The sequence below is a fragment of the Trachypithecus francoisi genome, unplaced genomic scaffold, assembly GCF_009764315.1.
Source record: "Trachypithecus francoisi isolate TF-2019V2 unplaced genomic scaffold, Tfra_2.0 Lachesis_group2, whole genome shotgun sequence".
NCBI classification, from domain to species: Eukaryota; Metazoa; Chordata; class Mammalia; order Primates; family Cercopithecidae; genus Trachypithecus; species Trachypithecus francoisi.
The window spans coordinates 92213604-92229461 of record NW_022681465.1 but is presented as its reverse complement, the minus strand read 5'-3'; the positions used below and the strand labels follow the sequence as shown (position 1 = coordinate 92229461).

General features: G+C 39.4%; 1 protein-coding gene across 3 annotated transcripts in view; it reads left to right on the top strand.

Moving 5' to 3' along the window:
- The window catches only part of ELOVL7 (ELOVL fatty acid elongase 7), a 112538-nt gene that overhangs the window by 81020 nt on the left and 15660 nt on the right, over positions 1-15858 (top strand). For 2 of the 3 annotated variants that reach the window (XM_033179647.1, XM_033179646.1), the window contains one exon: positions 12870-13060. The exons of the other annotated variant lie outside the window; for it this stretch is intronic. In XM_033179647.1, the coding sequence (XP_033035538.1) occupies positions 12870-13060 (191 nt within the window). The remainder of the gene's footprint in view (positions 1-12869; positions 13061-15858) is intronic. 3 annotated transcript variants of the gene reach the window in all.

Sequence of the window (15858 nt, the reverse complement as noted above, 5' to 3'; positions counted from 1 at the left end):
AGGGGAAAGAGAGTACGGGGATGTGGAGTGAGAATACCTAGATTTAAGGTCTGTCACTGCTGTAGCCCAGCTGGATTATCTTGAACATGTTATTTATTGGCTGTGAGTCTTTGTTTCTTTATTAGCAAAACGTAAGTGAGAATAGCATCTACCAGCTACCAGGTAACATACATGAAAGTGCTCTGCTATTTCGAAAGTATCCCAACATAAATAGTGGTGCTGGTTGTTACAGATGATAGATTTCATCTGAAAATACTCTTCATATAGCATATACTTAAAAATTGTTTTCTTTACATTATTTTTTCCCAGGCATGGTCTAAAAGGGTTAAAATGTTTTGTTTTGAGACATACAGCTTTATGGAAACCCTGTTAGGTGTAACAGGAAATTTTTTGCCTTGTACTTAGTGTAATATTGATCTCTGAGATCCATTAGTAATCATTTCTGGCCATCTTAGTCCAGTTTTAGTTTGCTTACCCTGGAAATGTCTGAACTTAGATCAAGGGCCAAGAATTTCAAGTGTATTCTTGGCTTTAGCCCTAACCCTGAGTGGCCTAAGGAAACTTACTGATATTCATTGGTTTTCTGATTGCTAGAGAAGTAGTGGTCATGCATAGTTATTTTATGTGGAAAAATTCCACAGCTACACAATAAAAAATGGTTTAATTAATACTTAGCTATAAGAGGATTTATTTGGATTCTTAGATGTGAAATGTGAGATTTTGAAATAATTCTATAGTAGCATTTTGGATTATAGAGAAATGAAAAAGTTTTTAATGTTTAAAATACAGCTTTCCTTGTATTTGATTAGAAATGATGACTTTTCAGACTTAATCATGATCCTTTTTTGCAAGAAGATGGAGTATGAGTAAGATTGCTGCCATTCTGAAACTTTAGTACTTCAAAAAGTACTTAAGGTACATGTTTGCTTTTCCTTCCAGCTTCTTCATTTCATTGGTACTTGGTATCTTAAAGATGTACTGTTTGTACATCTACTTAAGATGTAAGTACATGCTACTTAAGAAGAGAACACTCTCTTAGAAGCAGTTGATGGAAAAGCTCATTAATATTCTATGTATGTGGCATTCTACTTTCCCTATGCTCTCTCCCTGGGACACTCTTAGAAAATAATTATTAAGCAAGTGATAAATCAGAACTTTGGTAATCATTGGGATATAGACTGTCAGGCAGCCTTCCCATCCTCTGCTTCTATCATGGCTTTACTCATGACACTTAAACCAAATCTGATGCTGAAAAGAAGGTACATGAAACATCCCCCACCCCATTAGCCTTTTTTTTCTCGGGAAGACAGAGCACCTCATGCCTACATCTAACTTTTTCAACTTCTGTAATGATACAGGGAACATTCAAGTTTCTTCAGGGGGTCATCCTTTTCTGAAGGTTTATAGTAGTTCTCATAAATTCAGTATTTAACTTCAATACTAATATTTTCATTGCTTTTCAAATAGAAGTGTGCCTTGCTACCTGAACTCTCATTATTTGAGCTTAGGAACCAAGTAGATTTGAGTGCAGTTTTTTTGAAATAGAGCTGTTTTGAAGAACAGATCCCCTGCTATCCAAATGTTGCTATTCACTATCCCAAATGGGATCATAGACGGAGTCAGAATTAACTTTAACTGTTAGCCAGCAGGTACATTGATACTCCCTATAACATGCCCACTACCTTACACGGAAGTGGACTCTATTCAGAAAGGTATAATTGTTACTAAGAGAGATGGCCAGAAAAGTGAACAATGGCCAGAGTCATGGGTGTCATCCTAATGATTTTGTATTTTATTTGCTCAGTCAGGGAGAGTTAATTTAAGCAATTTCATTTGCTCAGTAAGGGAGAGCTAATTTAATGAAAGGAAGAATTTAAGGACAACTTGATTTTTAGAAAATGAATTCGACAATTGCATGGAAGACTAGTGTAGCAGGTTGGATCAGGAGGCAGTGAAACCATATAAAAGACTATTGAAGAATACCCAGTGAGGGGTGCTGTAGCCCTAAATACAGGTGAGGAAACTTGGTCTCACACCAGACCCCTAGCTCTTAACAATGACAGCTCATCACAGTTACCAATTAACAAATTGTTGACTGCTGACAAATTATAATCACATATATTTATGGGGTACAAAGTGATGTTGTGATATATGTATCCAATGTAAAATGATTAAATCAATCTAAATAGCATGTCTATCACTTCAAATACTTATCTTTTTGTGGTGAAAACATTTGAAAAATACTTTTTACAATTTTGAAATACACATTATTATTAGCTCTAGTTATGCTGTGCAATAAATCTCAAAAAGGTATTTCTTCTGTTGAACTGAAACTTTGTACCCTTTGATCAACATCTCCCTATTCCCCCAACCCCCTGGCTTCTGGTAACCACCATTCTACTCTGCTTATATAAATGTGATTATTTTAGACTTCTTTATAAGTGATAACATGTCTTGTCTTTCTGTGCCTGGTTTATCTTACTTAGCATAATGTCTTCCAAGTTCATCCACATTGTCACAAATTATAGGATTTTCTTTTTGAAGGCTGAATAATTGTCCATTGGTTATTTCTCTATATATTTCTACGGTCTGTAACTCAGAAAGGCATAACTTTAGATTGACAGATATCACATTTTCTTTATCTATTCACCCACTGATGAACACTTAGGTTGATTCCACATCTTGGCTATTATGAATAATGCTGCAGTGAACATGAGAGTGCAGATATCCCTTCAATATGCTGATTTCATTTCCTTTGGATTTATATCTGGAAGTGAGATTGCAGGATCATATGGTAATTCTATTTTTAGATTTTTATAGAACCTTCCTGTAGCTTTCCTTATAGGTATAGTAATTTACAGTCCCACCAACATTGTACAAGGGTTCTCTTTTCTCCACATCCTTGCCAACACTTGTTATCTTTTTTCTTTTTGATAACAGACATTCTTACAGGTGTAAGGTTATATCTCTTTGATTTTTTAATTTGCATTTTCCTGATAATTAGTGATGTTGAGAATTATTTTCATCTATCCATTGGCCATTTGTCATCTTTTGAGAAATGTCTATTCAGGTCCTTTGCCCATTTAAAAAAATGATGCATAGAAGCCACGTCCTAGGATTCTGATTCAATTGGACCAAGATTGCTTTTTGCAATTTGACTTTTAAATACTGCAGAGGCAATTTGGCTGTGCTAACAGAATTGAGATCTGCTGTAATAACAGTAGCAAGCATATTGAGTACTTAGGCTCTTTACATATAATAACTCAATCAGTCCTCTATGAAATACATGCCTTTTAATGCCAAATTTGCAGATGAGGAAACTAAATACAAAGAAGGTGAGTCAATTGCCCAAGGTGACATAGTGAGCCAGTGGGAGAACCAGGATCAGAATGCAAACTATCTGACTCCAGAGTTTTGCTGAAATAGAATTTCTAAAGCTTGGTATTTTGTTTTATTATTTGCTTTGAAAATATCCAATTAAATTAATCAGTGTTTCCCATAATTATTTTTTATCTGTAGAACTTGAAAGTCACATACAGGACTTAAGGTGTGTGCTGAAAATATTAAATTACAGGAAAAAGTTATTTATATTAAAATTATTTTGTTCTGCTTCCTGAGCCAGCCCAGCATGGTTTTCCTGGCTTGTTTTCTTTCTACTGCTACCAGAGGAAGAACAGAGAAATGATGTCATTTGATTTTTCCCCCTCCTGAGTCAATGAAAGAATAAAATAAATCTCTAATTCAGCAATTCTTTTACTGACATTTAAGCTAGTTTCTAACCATATGTGTGATGACTGTTAATAATAGAATCATTTGAAATTGTTTATAAGGCAAAAGAGAGAACAAAAGTCAACTAAACTCTTACCATGCAAAGGTGGTGATGTAACGTCTTTCCAGAGGTCTTCTTTTGGTATTATTTTTTTCCTTTCCTTTTTTTTTTTTGTTTGTTGTTGTTGTTGTTGTTGTTATTGTTGTTTTGAGACAGGGTCTTACTCTGTTGCCCAGGCTGGAGTGCGATGGCATGATCTCCAGTTCACTGCAACTTCCACCTCCCAGGTTCAGGCTATTTTCGTGCCTCAGTCTCCTAAGTAGCTGGGATTTACAGGCGTGCGCCACCATGCCTGGCTAATTTTTGTATTTTTAGTAGAGACAGGGTTTCACCATGTTGTCTGGGCTGGTCTCAAACTCCTGACCTCAAATGATCACCTGTCTTGGCCTCCAAAGTGCTGGGATTACAGGTGTGAGCCATGGCACCTGACTAGTATTGTTTTCAGTAGTTTTTAATTTCATTAGCAATGAAAACTAGACATAGTAATATGGATCTCATCTTGGACTGTAGTTCCCATAATTCCCACGTGTCTTGGGTGGGACCCAGTCGGAGGTAATTGAATCATGGGCACAGCTCCCCCATGCTCTTCTCATAATTGTGAGTTCTCACAAGATTGGATGGTTTTTTAAGTATCTGGCATTTCATTTCCCTTGCTGGCACTCATTCTCTCTCCTGCTGCCCAGTGAAGAGGTGCCTTCCATCATGACTGTAAGTTTCCTGAGGCCTCCCCAGCAAATTTAAATCTCTTTCCTTTATAAATTACCCAATCTTGGGTATTTCTTCAGAGCTGTATGAGAATGGACTAATATAGTAAACTGGTATCTCAAAGAATGGGGCACTACTATAAGGATACCTGAAAATGTGGAAGTGACTTTGAAACAGGCTGAAGGCAGAGGTTAGAGCTGTATGGAGGGGTCAGAAGAAGACAGGAAAATGTGGGAAAGTTTGGCTGGGCACGGTGGCTCACGCCTGTAATCCCAGCACTTTGGGAGGCCGAGGCAGGTAAATCACCTGAGGTCGGGAGTTCAGGACCAGCCTGACCAACATGGAGAAACCCCGTCTCTACCAAAAAATACAAAATTAACTGAGCGTGGTGGCACATGCCTGTAATCCCAGCTACTGGGGAGGCTGAGGCAGGAGAATCACTTGAACACGGGAGGCGGAGGTTGCAGTGAGCCGAGATCACGCCATTGCACTCCAGCCTGGGCAACAAGAACAAAACTCCATCTCAAAAAAAAAAAAAATGTGGGAAAGTTTGGAACTTACTAGAGACTTGTTGAATAGCTTTCACCAAAATGCTGATAGTGATATGGACAATGAAGGTCAGGCTAAGGTGGTCTCAGATGGAGATGAGAAACTTGTTGGGAACAGGAATAAATGATACTATACTTTAGAAAAGAGACTGGCAGCATTTTGCCCCTGCCCTAGAGATCTGTGAAACTTTTAATTTGAGAAAGATGATTGAGGGTATCTGGCAGAAGAAATTTCTAAGCAGCAACGCGTTCAAGAGGAAGGATCATAAAAGTTTGGAAAATTTACAGCCTGATGATGCAATAGAAAAGAAAATACAATTTTCTAGGGTGAAATTCAAGCCTGCTGCAGAAATTTGCATAAGTAGCAGGAACTGAACTCCAGGGTATGTCAGAGACCTTGGCAGCAGCCCCTCCCATCACAGACCTGGAGGCCTAGGAGGAAAAAATGGTTTTTTGGGCTGGGCTCAGGGCCTCCTTGCTGTGTGCAGCCTAGGGACTTGATGCCCTGCATGCCAGCTGCTCCTGGAATGGCTAAAAAGAGCCAAGGTGCAGCTTAGGCCATAGCTTCAGAGAGTGCAGGCCCCAAGCTTTGGCAGCTTCCACATAGTGCTGAGCCTGTGGATGCACAGAGATCAAGAATTGAGGTTTAAGAACCTCTGTCTAGTTTTCAGAGGATGTGTGGAAACTGCTGGATGTCCAAGCCAAAGTTTGCTGCAGAGGTGGAGCCCTCAGAGAGAGCCTCTACTAGGGCAATGTGGAAGAATAATGTGGGGTCAGACCCAAAACACAGAGTCCCCACTGGGGCACTGCCTAGTGAAGCTGTGAGAAGAGGGCCACCATCCTCCAGACCCCAGAACGGTAGATCCACTGACAGCTTGCACTGTGTACCTGGAAAAGCCACAGTCAGTCAGTTCCAGCCAGTGAAAGCAGCAGGAAGGGGGCGCTGTACCATACAAAGCCACAGGGGCAGAACTGCTTAAGGCCATGGGAGCCCACCTCTTGCATCAGTATGACCTAGATGTGAGATGTGGAGTCAAAGGTGATCATTGTGGAGCATTAAGATTTAATGGCTGCCCTATTGGATTTTGGACTTGCATGGCCTGTAGCCCCTTTGTTTTGGCCAATGTCTGCCATTTGGAATGGGTATATTTATGCAGTGCCTGTATTCCCATTATATTTAGGAAATAACTAACTTGGCTTTTGATTTTACAGGCTCATAGGCAGAAGGGACTTCCCTTGTCTCAGATGAGACTTTGGATTTGGACTTTTGAGTTAATGCTGGAATGCATTAAGACTTTGGGGGACTGTTGGGAAGGCATGATTGTGTTTTGAAATGCGAGGACATGAGATTTGGGAGGGCCCAGGGGCAGAATGATATGGTTTGACTGTGTCCCCACCCGAATTTCATCTTGAGTTATAGTTCCCATAATCCCCACATGTTATGGGAGGGGCCTGGTGGGAGGTAATTGAATCATGGGGACGGTTTCCCCATGCTGTTCTCATGATTGTTTCTCACAAGAGCTGATGGTTTTTTAAGTGTGTGGCATTTCCCCTGCTGGCACGCATTCTCTTTCCTGCCATTTCATGAAGAGGTGCCTTCCATTGTGATTGTAAGTTTCCTGACATCTCCCCAGCCATGCAGAACTGTGCGTCAATTAAACTTCTTTCCTTTATAAATTACCCAGTCTTGGGTATTTCTTCATAGCAGCGCAAGAATGGATTAATACAATGATATTCATGTATTTAAGGTTTGTACTACCCACTTATAGAAGAAATCTATCAAAGTTTGATCAGTTCTAATTTTTTCCCTTGGTCCCTGGTTCTGTGACAACTTTTATATTTGGAGACTTCTTTGTGACATGCAGACCCATAGCAAGCATTCCTTATGGTGGTTTTAATTGCAGAAAGCAATCAGACATCCTAGAAAAGTTGTCATTGTTAAAAGCAAGGAGGGGAACCAATAGAAACAATAAAAGATTTCAGTGATGTGTACCTGGATAGCTGATTTCGAAGTTTTTCCTGATTTAGAACTGTGACAAATCTTAATATGAGAAAAGACTTCCAAAGTTGTTAGAACTTTATGTTTTGAAAAGTGTCTGTCATCAAACTTTTGTTTAATTTCATTTTGTGCATGATACCTTGTTAAAATTATTCTTGCTAAAAGCATCAGTGACTTCTTTTTGTTAAATATAGTGGCACATTTCTGTCCATATATTATTTCCCCTTTCTGCCACACTTAATGCTTTGACTCCTGAAAATTCACTCTTCCCTGGCTTCAGGGTATCTCACTTTTATGGTTTTCACTCTACCTCTCAACCTGCTCCTTTTTGGTTTTTATGTTTTTTCCTTCAGTAATTCCTTTTGTGAATGTTGAGTCCTCAAGATCCTGACTTCAGCACTTACTCTTCTTACTCTACCCACTTAGCCTAAGCCAATCTCACTGCTTTTATTGTTCATCATTTACGTGATGGCAACCCTCAATCCTACATCTCTGGCACAGATCTCTCTCCTAATTCTAGATCTTATTATTGACTATAAGTCACTCTGTTGTGCTACCAAATACTAGGTCTTATTCATTCTATTTTCTTTGTACCCATTAGCTATCCCACCTCCCCCCCAACTGCCTAGTACCCTTCCTAGCCTCTGGCAACCACCCTTCTACTCTATCTCCATGAGCTTAATTGTTTTGATTCTTACATCCCACATATAAATGAGAACATCTGAATATTTTTCTTAGCATTTACCTATTTTCATTCCCTGTGTTTAACCAATTATAAATTTTTATATTTTCTTCTTCCTTACTGTATATCCAAATAATTCCTATTTATCTTTTGCTATCACTACCTGTTTTTAAAATTTTCCTTTTTATTTTAGATTCAGGTGGTACACGTGCAAGTTTTTTACTAGGGTATATTGCGTGATGCTGAGGTTTGGGCTTTTAGTGATTGCATCATGAATATAGTGAACATAGTACTTAAAAGGATGTTTTTCAGCCCTTGTCCCCTTCCTTCCCTCCCACATTTTGGATTCTCCAGTCTGTTGTTCTCATCTATACCTGCGTGTACCCAAGACTTAGCTTCCACTTATAAGTGAGAACATGCAGTGTTTGGTTTTGCTTTTCTGTGTTCATTTGCTTAGGATAATGGTCTCCAGCTACATTCATGTTGCTGCAAAGGATATGATTTTGTTCTTTTTAATGACTGCATAGTACTCCACAGTGTATATGTACCACATTTTCTTTATCCAATCCACCATTAATGGGCACCTAGGTTGATTACATGTCTTTGCTGTTAAGAATCGTCCTGCAGTGAACATGCAAGTGTATGTATATTTTTGGCATTTTCCTTTCAGTATATACTCAATAGTGGAATTGCTGGGTTGAGTAATAGTTCCATTTGCAGTTCTTGGAGAAATCTCCAAACTGCTTTCCACAGTGGCTGAACTGATTTACATTCCCACCAACAGTGTTTAAGCATTCCCTTTTCTCCACAGCCTCAATAACTTCTGTAATTATTTGACTTTTTAATGTTTGTTGGCCGCTTGTATGTCTTCTTTTGTGAAGTGTCTGTTCATGTTCTTTGCCCATTTTTTAATGAAGTTATTTATTTTTTCTTGTCAATTTAAGTTTCTTGTGGATTCTGGATATTAGTCCTGTGTTGGATGCATAGTTTGTAAGTGTTTTCTCCCAGTTCGTAGGTTGTCTGTTTACTCTGTTAGTTTATTTTGCTGTGCAAAAGCTCTTTAGTTTAATTAGGTCTTAATTGTTGATTTTTATTTGTGTTGCAATTGCTTTCGAGGACTTAGTCATAAAGCCTTTGCCAAGGCCAGTGTCCAGAAGAGTGTTTCCTAGGTTTTCTCCTGGGATTTTTATAGTTTTAGGTCTTGCATTTAAGTCTTTAATCCATCTTAAGTTAATTTTTGTATATGGTGGTAGGTAGTGGTCCAGTTTCAGTCTTCCGCATATGATTAGCCAGTTTTCCTAGAATCATCTATTGAATAGGGAATCCTTTCCCCATTGCTTATTTTCATTGACTTTGTTGAATATCAGTTGGTTTTAGGTATGTTCCTTTATTTCTGGGTTTTCTATTCCATTCCATTGGCCGATGTGTCTATTTTTGTATCAATACCGTTCTGTTTTGGTTACTGTAACTGTGTAGTATAGTTTGAAGTAAGATAATGTGATGCCTTCAGCTTTGTTCTTTTTGCTTAGGATTGCTTTGGCTATTTGGGCTTGTTTTTGGTTTTCTATGAATTTGAGAATAGTTTTTTCTAATTTTGTAAAAAATAACATTGGTAATTTGACAGGAATAGCATTGAATCTTTAGATTGTTTTGGACAGTATGGACATCTTAACAATGTTGATTCTTCTAATCCACGAGCATGGAATGTTCTTCCATTTGTGTTTTCCATATTTCTTTCAGCAGTGTTTTATAATGCTCCTTGTAGAGATCTTTTACCTCCTTGGTTTGATGTATTCCTATGTGTTTTATTTTTTGTGCGTGTGGTTATTGTAAATAGGATTGAACTCTTGATTTGGCTGTCAGCTTGAGGGTTGAAGAGCTGTTCTAGCTCTTGAGGATAATACTTTGGTGCATAGAAATGCTACTGATTTTCACACATTGATTTTGTATCCTGTAACTTTACTGAATTCATTTATCAACTATAAGAGTTTTGGCCAGGCGCAGTGGCTCACGCCTGTAATCCCAGAACTTTGGGAGGCCAAGGTGGGCAGATCACGAGGTCAGGAGTTCCAGACTAGCCTGGCCAACATGGCGAAACCCCATGTCTACTAAAAATACAAAAATTAGCTGGGCATGGTGGCGGGCACCTGTAATCCCAGCTCCTCAGGAGGCTGAGGCAGGAGATTTGCTTGAACCCAGGAGGCAGAGGTTGCAGTGAGCCGAGATCGTGCCATTGCACTCCAGCCTGGGCAACAAGAGCAAGATTCCTTCTCAAAAAAAAAAAAAACAAAAGAGTTTTATGGTGGAGTCTTTAGGTTTTTCTGGGTAGAAGATCGTATTATCAGCAAGCAGGGATAATTTTACTTCCTCTTTTCAAATTTGGATGCCTTGTATTTCTTTCTCTTGCCTGATTGCTCTGGGCTAGGATTTCTAGTACTATGTTGAATAGGAGTGGGCATCCTTGTCTTGTTGCAGCTCTTAAAGGTAATACTTCCAACGTTTGCCCATTAGGTATGATGTTGGCTGTGGGTTTCTCATAGATGGCCCTTATTATTTGAGGTATGTTCCTTTAATGCCTAGTTTGTTGAGGGTTTTTATCATGAATAGATGTTAGATTTTATTGAAAGCTTTTTCTGCATCTATTGAGATAATCATATGGTCTTTGTTTTAACTTCTATATATGTGGTGAATCACATTTATTGACTTGACTGTGTTGAACCAACTTTGCATCCCAGGAATAAAACTCACTTGATTGTGGTGAATTAACTTTTTGATGTGCTCCTGGATTCACCTGGCTAGTTTGTTGAGGATTTTTGCATCTGTGTTCATGAGGGATATTGTCCTGTAGTTTTCTTTGTTGTTGTGGTGGTGGTGATAGTGGTGTCTTTGCCAGATTTTGGTGTCAGGATGATACTGGTTTCATAGAATGAGTTAGGGAGGAATCTCTCTTCCTCAATTTTTTGGAATAGTTTCAGTAGGATTGGTACTAGCTCTTCTTTGTATGTCTGACCACCTAATCTTCAGTCGTTTAATTTATAAATTTATTTTAGTGAATGGCTATATTTCCCAAACTGTGTCCACAGAACACTAGTTTCAGAAGATGTTAAATAACATTCTACTAAAAAAAATAAATGTTTTGTGGTCAAATAAGTTTGGAGACTATGGCATACTACCATTCCCGTCTTGGCAATTCATGATGAACATGAAGTATTAAGAAATCCTGTAGTAATGCAACCTGTTTGTTTAACCCAGCATTCCAGTACTCCCCAATTCTTTGTGGAAAGTCTTTAAATAGCTTGTTTCCATGCATAGTTTGGAACATACTCTTATAGAATATCAGATAAGAACCAAACTTATTTTTCTCCCAAGTAGTCAGTTTTCCTATCAACATTTGTTAAAGATCTCTTCCTTCCCTGCTTGTTTCTGGGACTTCCTATTTTTAGTATATGTGCTGCCGAAGCGAGCACTTCCTTAATCATATATTAAATTCTTAAATGTCCTGGAATCTAGTCTGGAGCTGACTCTTGACTCTTTGGCTTTATTTATTTCTTTATTTTTTTGAGACAGAGACTTCTGCCAGTATTTTTGAGGGAGGCTTATTTGAATGCAGAATAATCACCCATGCACATCTGACAGTCAAATGTAAGCACTCCAGCACTAAAATTGAGGCCAAGTGAGTTATCAGTCGTAGAGTCCTACTGAAGAAATTTTGAGTGGGAAGTCACACTTGCAGGGGTATTCAGAATTTGTCAGTGCTTGGCCACATCATTAGCAGCTTAAAAAAGCAAGAGCAGCATTCTCCCTGCCCTTCTTTTCCAATTGATAAAAGTGACAGTAGTTAGCATCCTGAGGTTAGTCATGGCATAATTTTGAGTCAGATCCTTCTGAAAACTTGTCCATACTTCCTTTCCTTCATAATACTCTGGCTTCATGAGGCCATTTAGTAAAATTAAACTTGAACTACTAGAAATTATAGACTTAATCACATTTCATCCTGAGTTGTAATTTTTTATTCATCCATCTCTGCTGGCCTGGAGCTGGCAGTAAGCAGATAAGTTTCTGTTTGCAATTGTGAGGCCAGTGCATTTTTTTTTGCTCAGAATATCACAGTGGTTAGCCCACATGGACTCCAAGATCCCATACATTAGCTACTTAGAGGATGTTCAGCTCCCTTTCTATTCTGTGATCTTGTGATGCAGTTATGTGGAAGTGTGCCAGTTTTCCTAGGGAAGAAAAAAAATAAGAAGCAGCAAACACAAACATTTTTTAAATATATAAAAGCACATATGGATGGAAAAACTCCAAGATATTAGTAGTGGCTATAGACACATGGCAGGATGTTGCTGGATGTTCTCTCTTCCAGATAGCTTTGCGCCCTGTGCTGGGCCCTGGAGAACGATCCATGAAGACTGTATCCTTGGGTTTGCTCCCCTGCCGTATGCTTTCTGGTTAGGTTCACCCAGTGGAGACAGGGAGGAGGGTGGAGTTAGGGTATCTATTTCTCTGGCTCCATACTTACAAAATTGTCTTGGGCTGGCCGAATCCCTCAACTGACAGTCAAAGCTTGTCTTAGCACACTCAGGATGCTATAAGAAATTATCATAGACTGGGTAGTTTATAAGCAATGGAAATTTATTTCTAACAGTTCTGAGGGTAGAAGTCTGAGATCAGGGTGCCAGCACTGTCGGGTACTGGTGAGGACCCTCTTCCAGGTTGCAGACTGCCATCTTCTCATTGTATCCTTACATAGGGAAAGAGGGCTTCCTGGGGTGCCTTTTATCAGGGCACTGACACCATCATGCAGGCGATCAAAGCATAACACAGCTCCTCTCCAGGAGGGCTTCTCTTTCCTTTTGGGTTCTGGTAACTACTACTTCCCCTAGCCTGTTGAGGCCTGGGGTTGTTGAGAGCCTCACTGTTTCTAGCCCCAGGATACTTCCTTATTCCTGTTGATTTATTTTCCACCTTTCTACAGATACTAGTGATCATTATCCAAATAGCTCACAGTCAATAGTAGGATCTGGGTGCTCAATTAAAGAAATGTTGGTTGCTGTTAGTTATCCCTTGGCTAAGCAGGTGTGTACTCACATATTGTCTTTCTCTTAGATCCAAGAGTTGAAGATTGGCTCCTCATGTCCTCGCCTCTGCCGCAAACCATCCTTCTAGGATTCTATGTCTATTTTGTCACTTCTCTGGGACCAAAGCTCATGGAAAATCGCAAGCCCTTTGAACTCAAGAAAGTGATGACAACGTACAATTTTTTAATAGTACTCTTGTCTATATATATGTGTTATGAGGCAAGTGTCTTCAGTATTCCTAATGGGAGAATTTTGCCTGAGTTTTTCTGTCTATGTGTCATTATGTTTTCTGTTATAAGGGTAACCTTTGCAATTTAAGGAATTAAGAAACTGATCTCACTAGAGCAGGTATTTGCCAAAATAGTGTTAGGTATAGACCACATAATAACCTCATTTGAGGATCTCGGTATAATCTATCTCACAGATAATGAGGAAAATTAACATCTAGTCCATGGATTTGTACGTAATTGCCTTAATGGATGATTGAATTAATCCATAAATTTTAGCTTTGAGGAAACTCATAACTTAAAGTAACATAGCTGGTAAGTGGAGGGCTGATATTTGAACCCGGGTCTGTCTGACATCAGAGTTCACTATGTCATCATCATGGTAGGAACCTTTGGTTTCTGGATACTCTGATGAACAATAGGATGGTAGACTGTTTTGGTTGGTTTAACTGGGCTTTGTGGGGACAGAGAGCATAGACTCATATAAAGCAGTAGGTGAGGGAGCCTGTTCGTTAATTTTTTTTCCCATTAACTCATTAATTCATTACTGTTCCTTAATTGTTAGTAAGAGAGATGAGGCTCTTCCAGGACCCTAAAACAGATTCATGAATTCTCTCTCTTCCCCTGTGCTATTAACATGCCTCAGCCACCCCCGTGTATGTTCTTTTCTGAGATTCCTTCCTTCTTTTCCAACTCTGGCTGGCTTCATCATCCTTTTTTATTAACTTCCTCTATAGCATACCTCATGCTTAGTCATAAGTAGGGCTCATGAGGGCCCAATATGGCCCCACTGACCTCTCCTGACACCATAGTTTCTCCACATGCATTCTTCTGACCTGACTCTTGCTATAGATCCATCATATTGATCACTTTAAATCTACTCTGGCTGGCCAGGTGTGGTGGCCTACACCTGTAATCCTAGCACTTTGGTAGGCTGAAGTAAGAGGATTGCTTGAGCCCAGGAGTTTGAGACCAGCCTGGACAACATAGGGAGACCTCATATCTATGAAAAATACAAAAAAGATTAGCCCAGCATGGCGGTGCATGCCCGTGGTCCCAGCTACTTGGGAGGCTGAGGTGAGAGGATCACTTGAGCCTGGGAGATCGAGGCTGCAATGAGCCGTGATCATGTCTAGTGATGGAGCAAGACCCTGTCTCAAAATAAATAAATAGATGATAGATAGATAGATAGATAGATAGATAAAATACTCTGGCTTTATTTCTCACAGTCCTCCCTATAATCTGGACTCACTCTGCTGCTTTCCATTTCTTCTACTTTATTTTCAAAATTAACTCACAAGCCACTATTAATGTCCCTTCAGGAGTATGAGCAACTGAGAGGAAAACAGTGATAGAGGTGAGACCAAAGAAAACACAAGGTCCCAGCATGGTCTTAGGGGACAGCATGTTGTAGTAAGGTGTTAAGAACATACCTGGAAGCCAGGAGATTAGGGACTAGTTAGTTCTGGTTCTGCCACTGACTGGCTGCCTGATTTTTAGCAAGTTATTTAACCTCTCTGGGCCTCAGTTCTGTCATTTTATAAAGACAGGATTGAACCAAATAGTCACTCAGGTCCCTCCTTGCTCTCATATTCTTAGGGTCTATGTCTGATTTGTCATTGATTGTAATGTCCCCAAATATATTTCTCAGGCTTGGAAAGAATCCAGTCATCACCAGTCAGCTTTAATTCCTACTTGATGAATTACAATGTAAAAGAAGGTTTTAAAATATCTGAATATGAGAGTTTCTGGCTCTCATTTACTGCTAATACTTGAGTTACTTATGTGTCAGTTTCAGGAACTACCTGCCAAATATAAATTATTACTTTTTGAATTCAGGGAATTCTTCCCCCCCTGCCCCCCGCTCCAAAAAGGGTCTCTCTCTGTTGCCCAAGCTGGAGTACAGTAACACAATCTTGGCTCACTGCAGCCTTGACCTCCCAGACTCTAGTGATCCTCCCACCTCAGCCTCCCAAGTGGCTGGGACTACAGGCATGCACTACCATGTCTAGCTAATTTTTTGTATTTTTTGTAGATATGGTGTTTTGCCATGTTGCCCAGACTGCTCTCAAACTCCTAGGCTCTAGTGATCCACCTGCCTGAGCCTCCCAAAGTGCTGGGATTAGAGGTGTGACCCACTGGGCCTGGCCTAATTTTTCTTATTACTAGCCTGGAATACAGACATATATGTAAAAAGTTTCACAGGCTGTTGGAATGTTCTTAAACGTTCTTCTTTATTTAAACAAAGGCTTTTAATAGCCACACAGCATGCCATCCATCTGTTGATGGCACATCTGAACACATGGTTTATTGTATGGAGTATGATTTCATTTGGTTAACAAAGCAAACACCTCCACCAGTGATGTTAGGCCAAATTTGAGGAAGTTGAAAGGGAAGCACATCAGACTCAAGGAACTCAGATGCCTTCTTGCGTAGTGATTGTTTGAAAGTGCTAGTTACTTGGCACCAGTCAGACACTAGCAGAGACCACTTAAGACCCAACAGAAGACCAAGTCACACAACTTTCATTCAACACAGTGCTTGTTTGGGGTAGGGTAAGGTGGAGAATTATTCATCACAATTCCAGTAAATAGCTCCTGGCCATGGAGTGTTACGTTAGTCAAAAATGAGTCGGAGCACAAGAGAATATGAGGACACTCACTCACAGTAGGATTTTCAAAACAGAATTAGCCATTTCTATGTCATGTCCCCTTTTTCATTTGGCAAAATCTATTGATTTGTTTTTGTTAAATATTTTTCTCATTTATGAAATATATGTCTTGTGCTTTT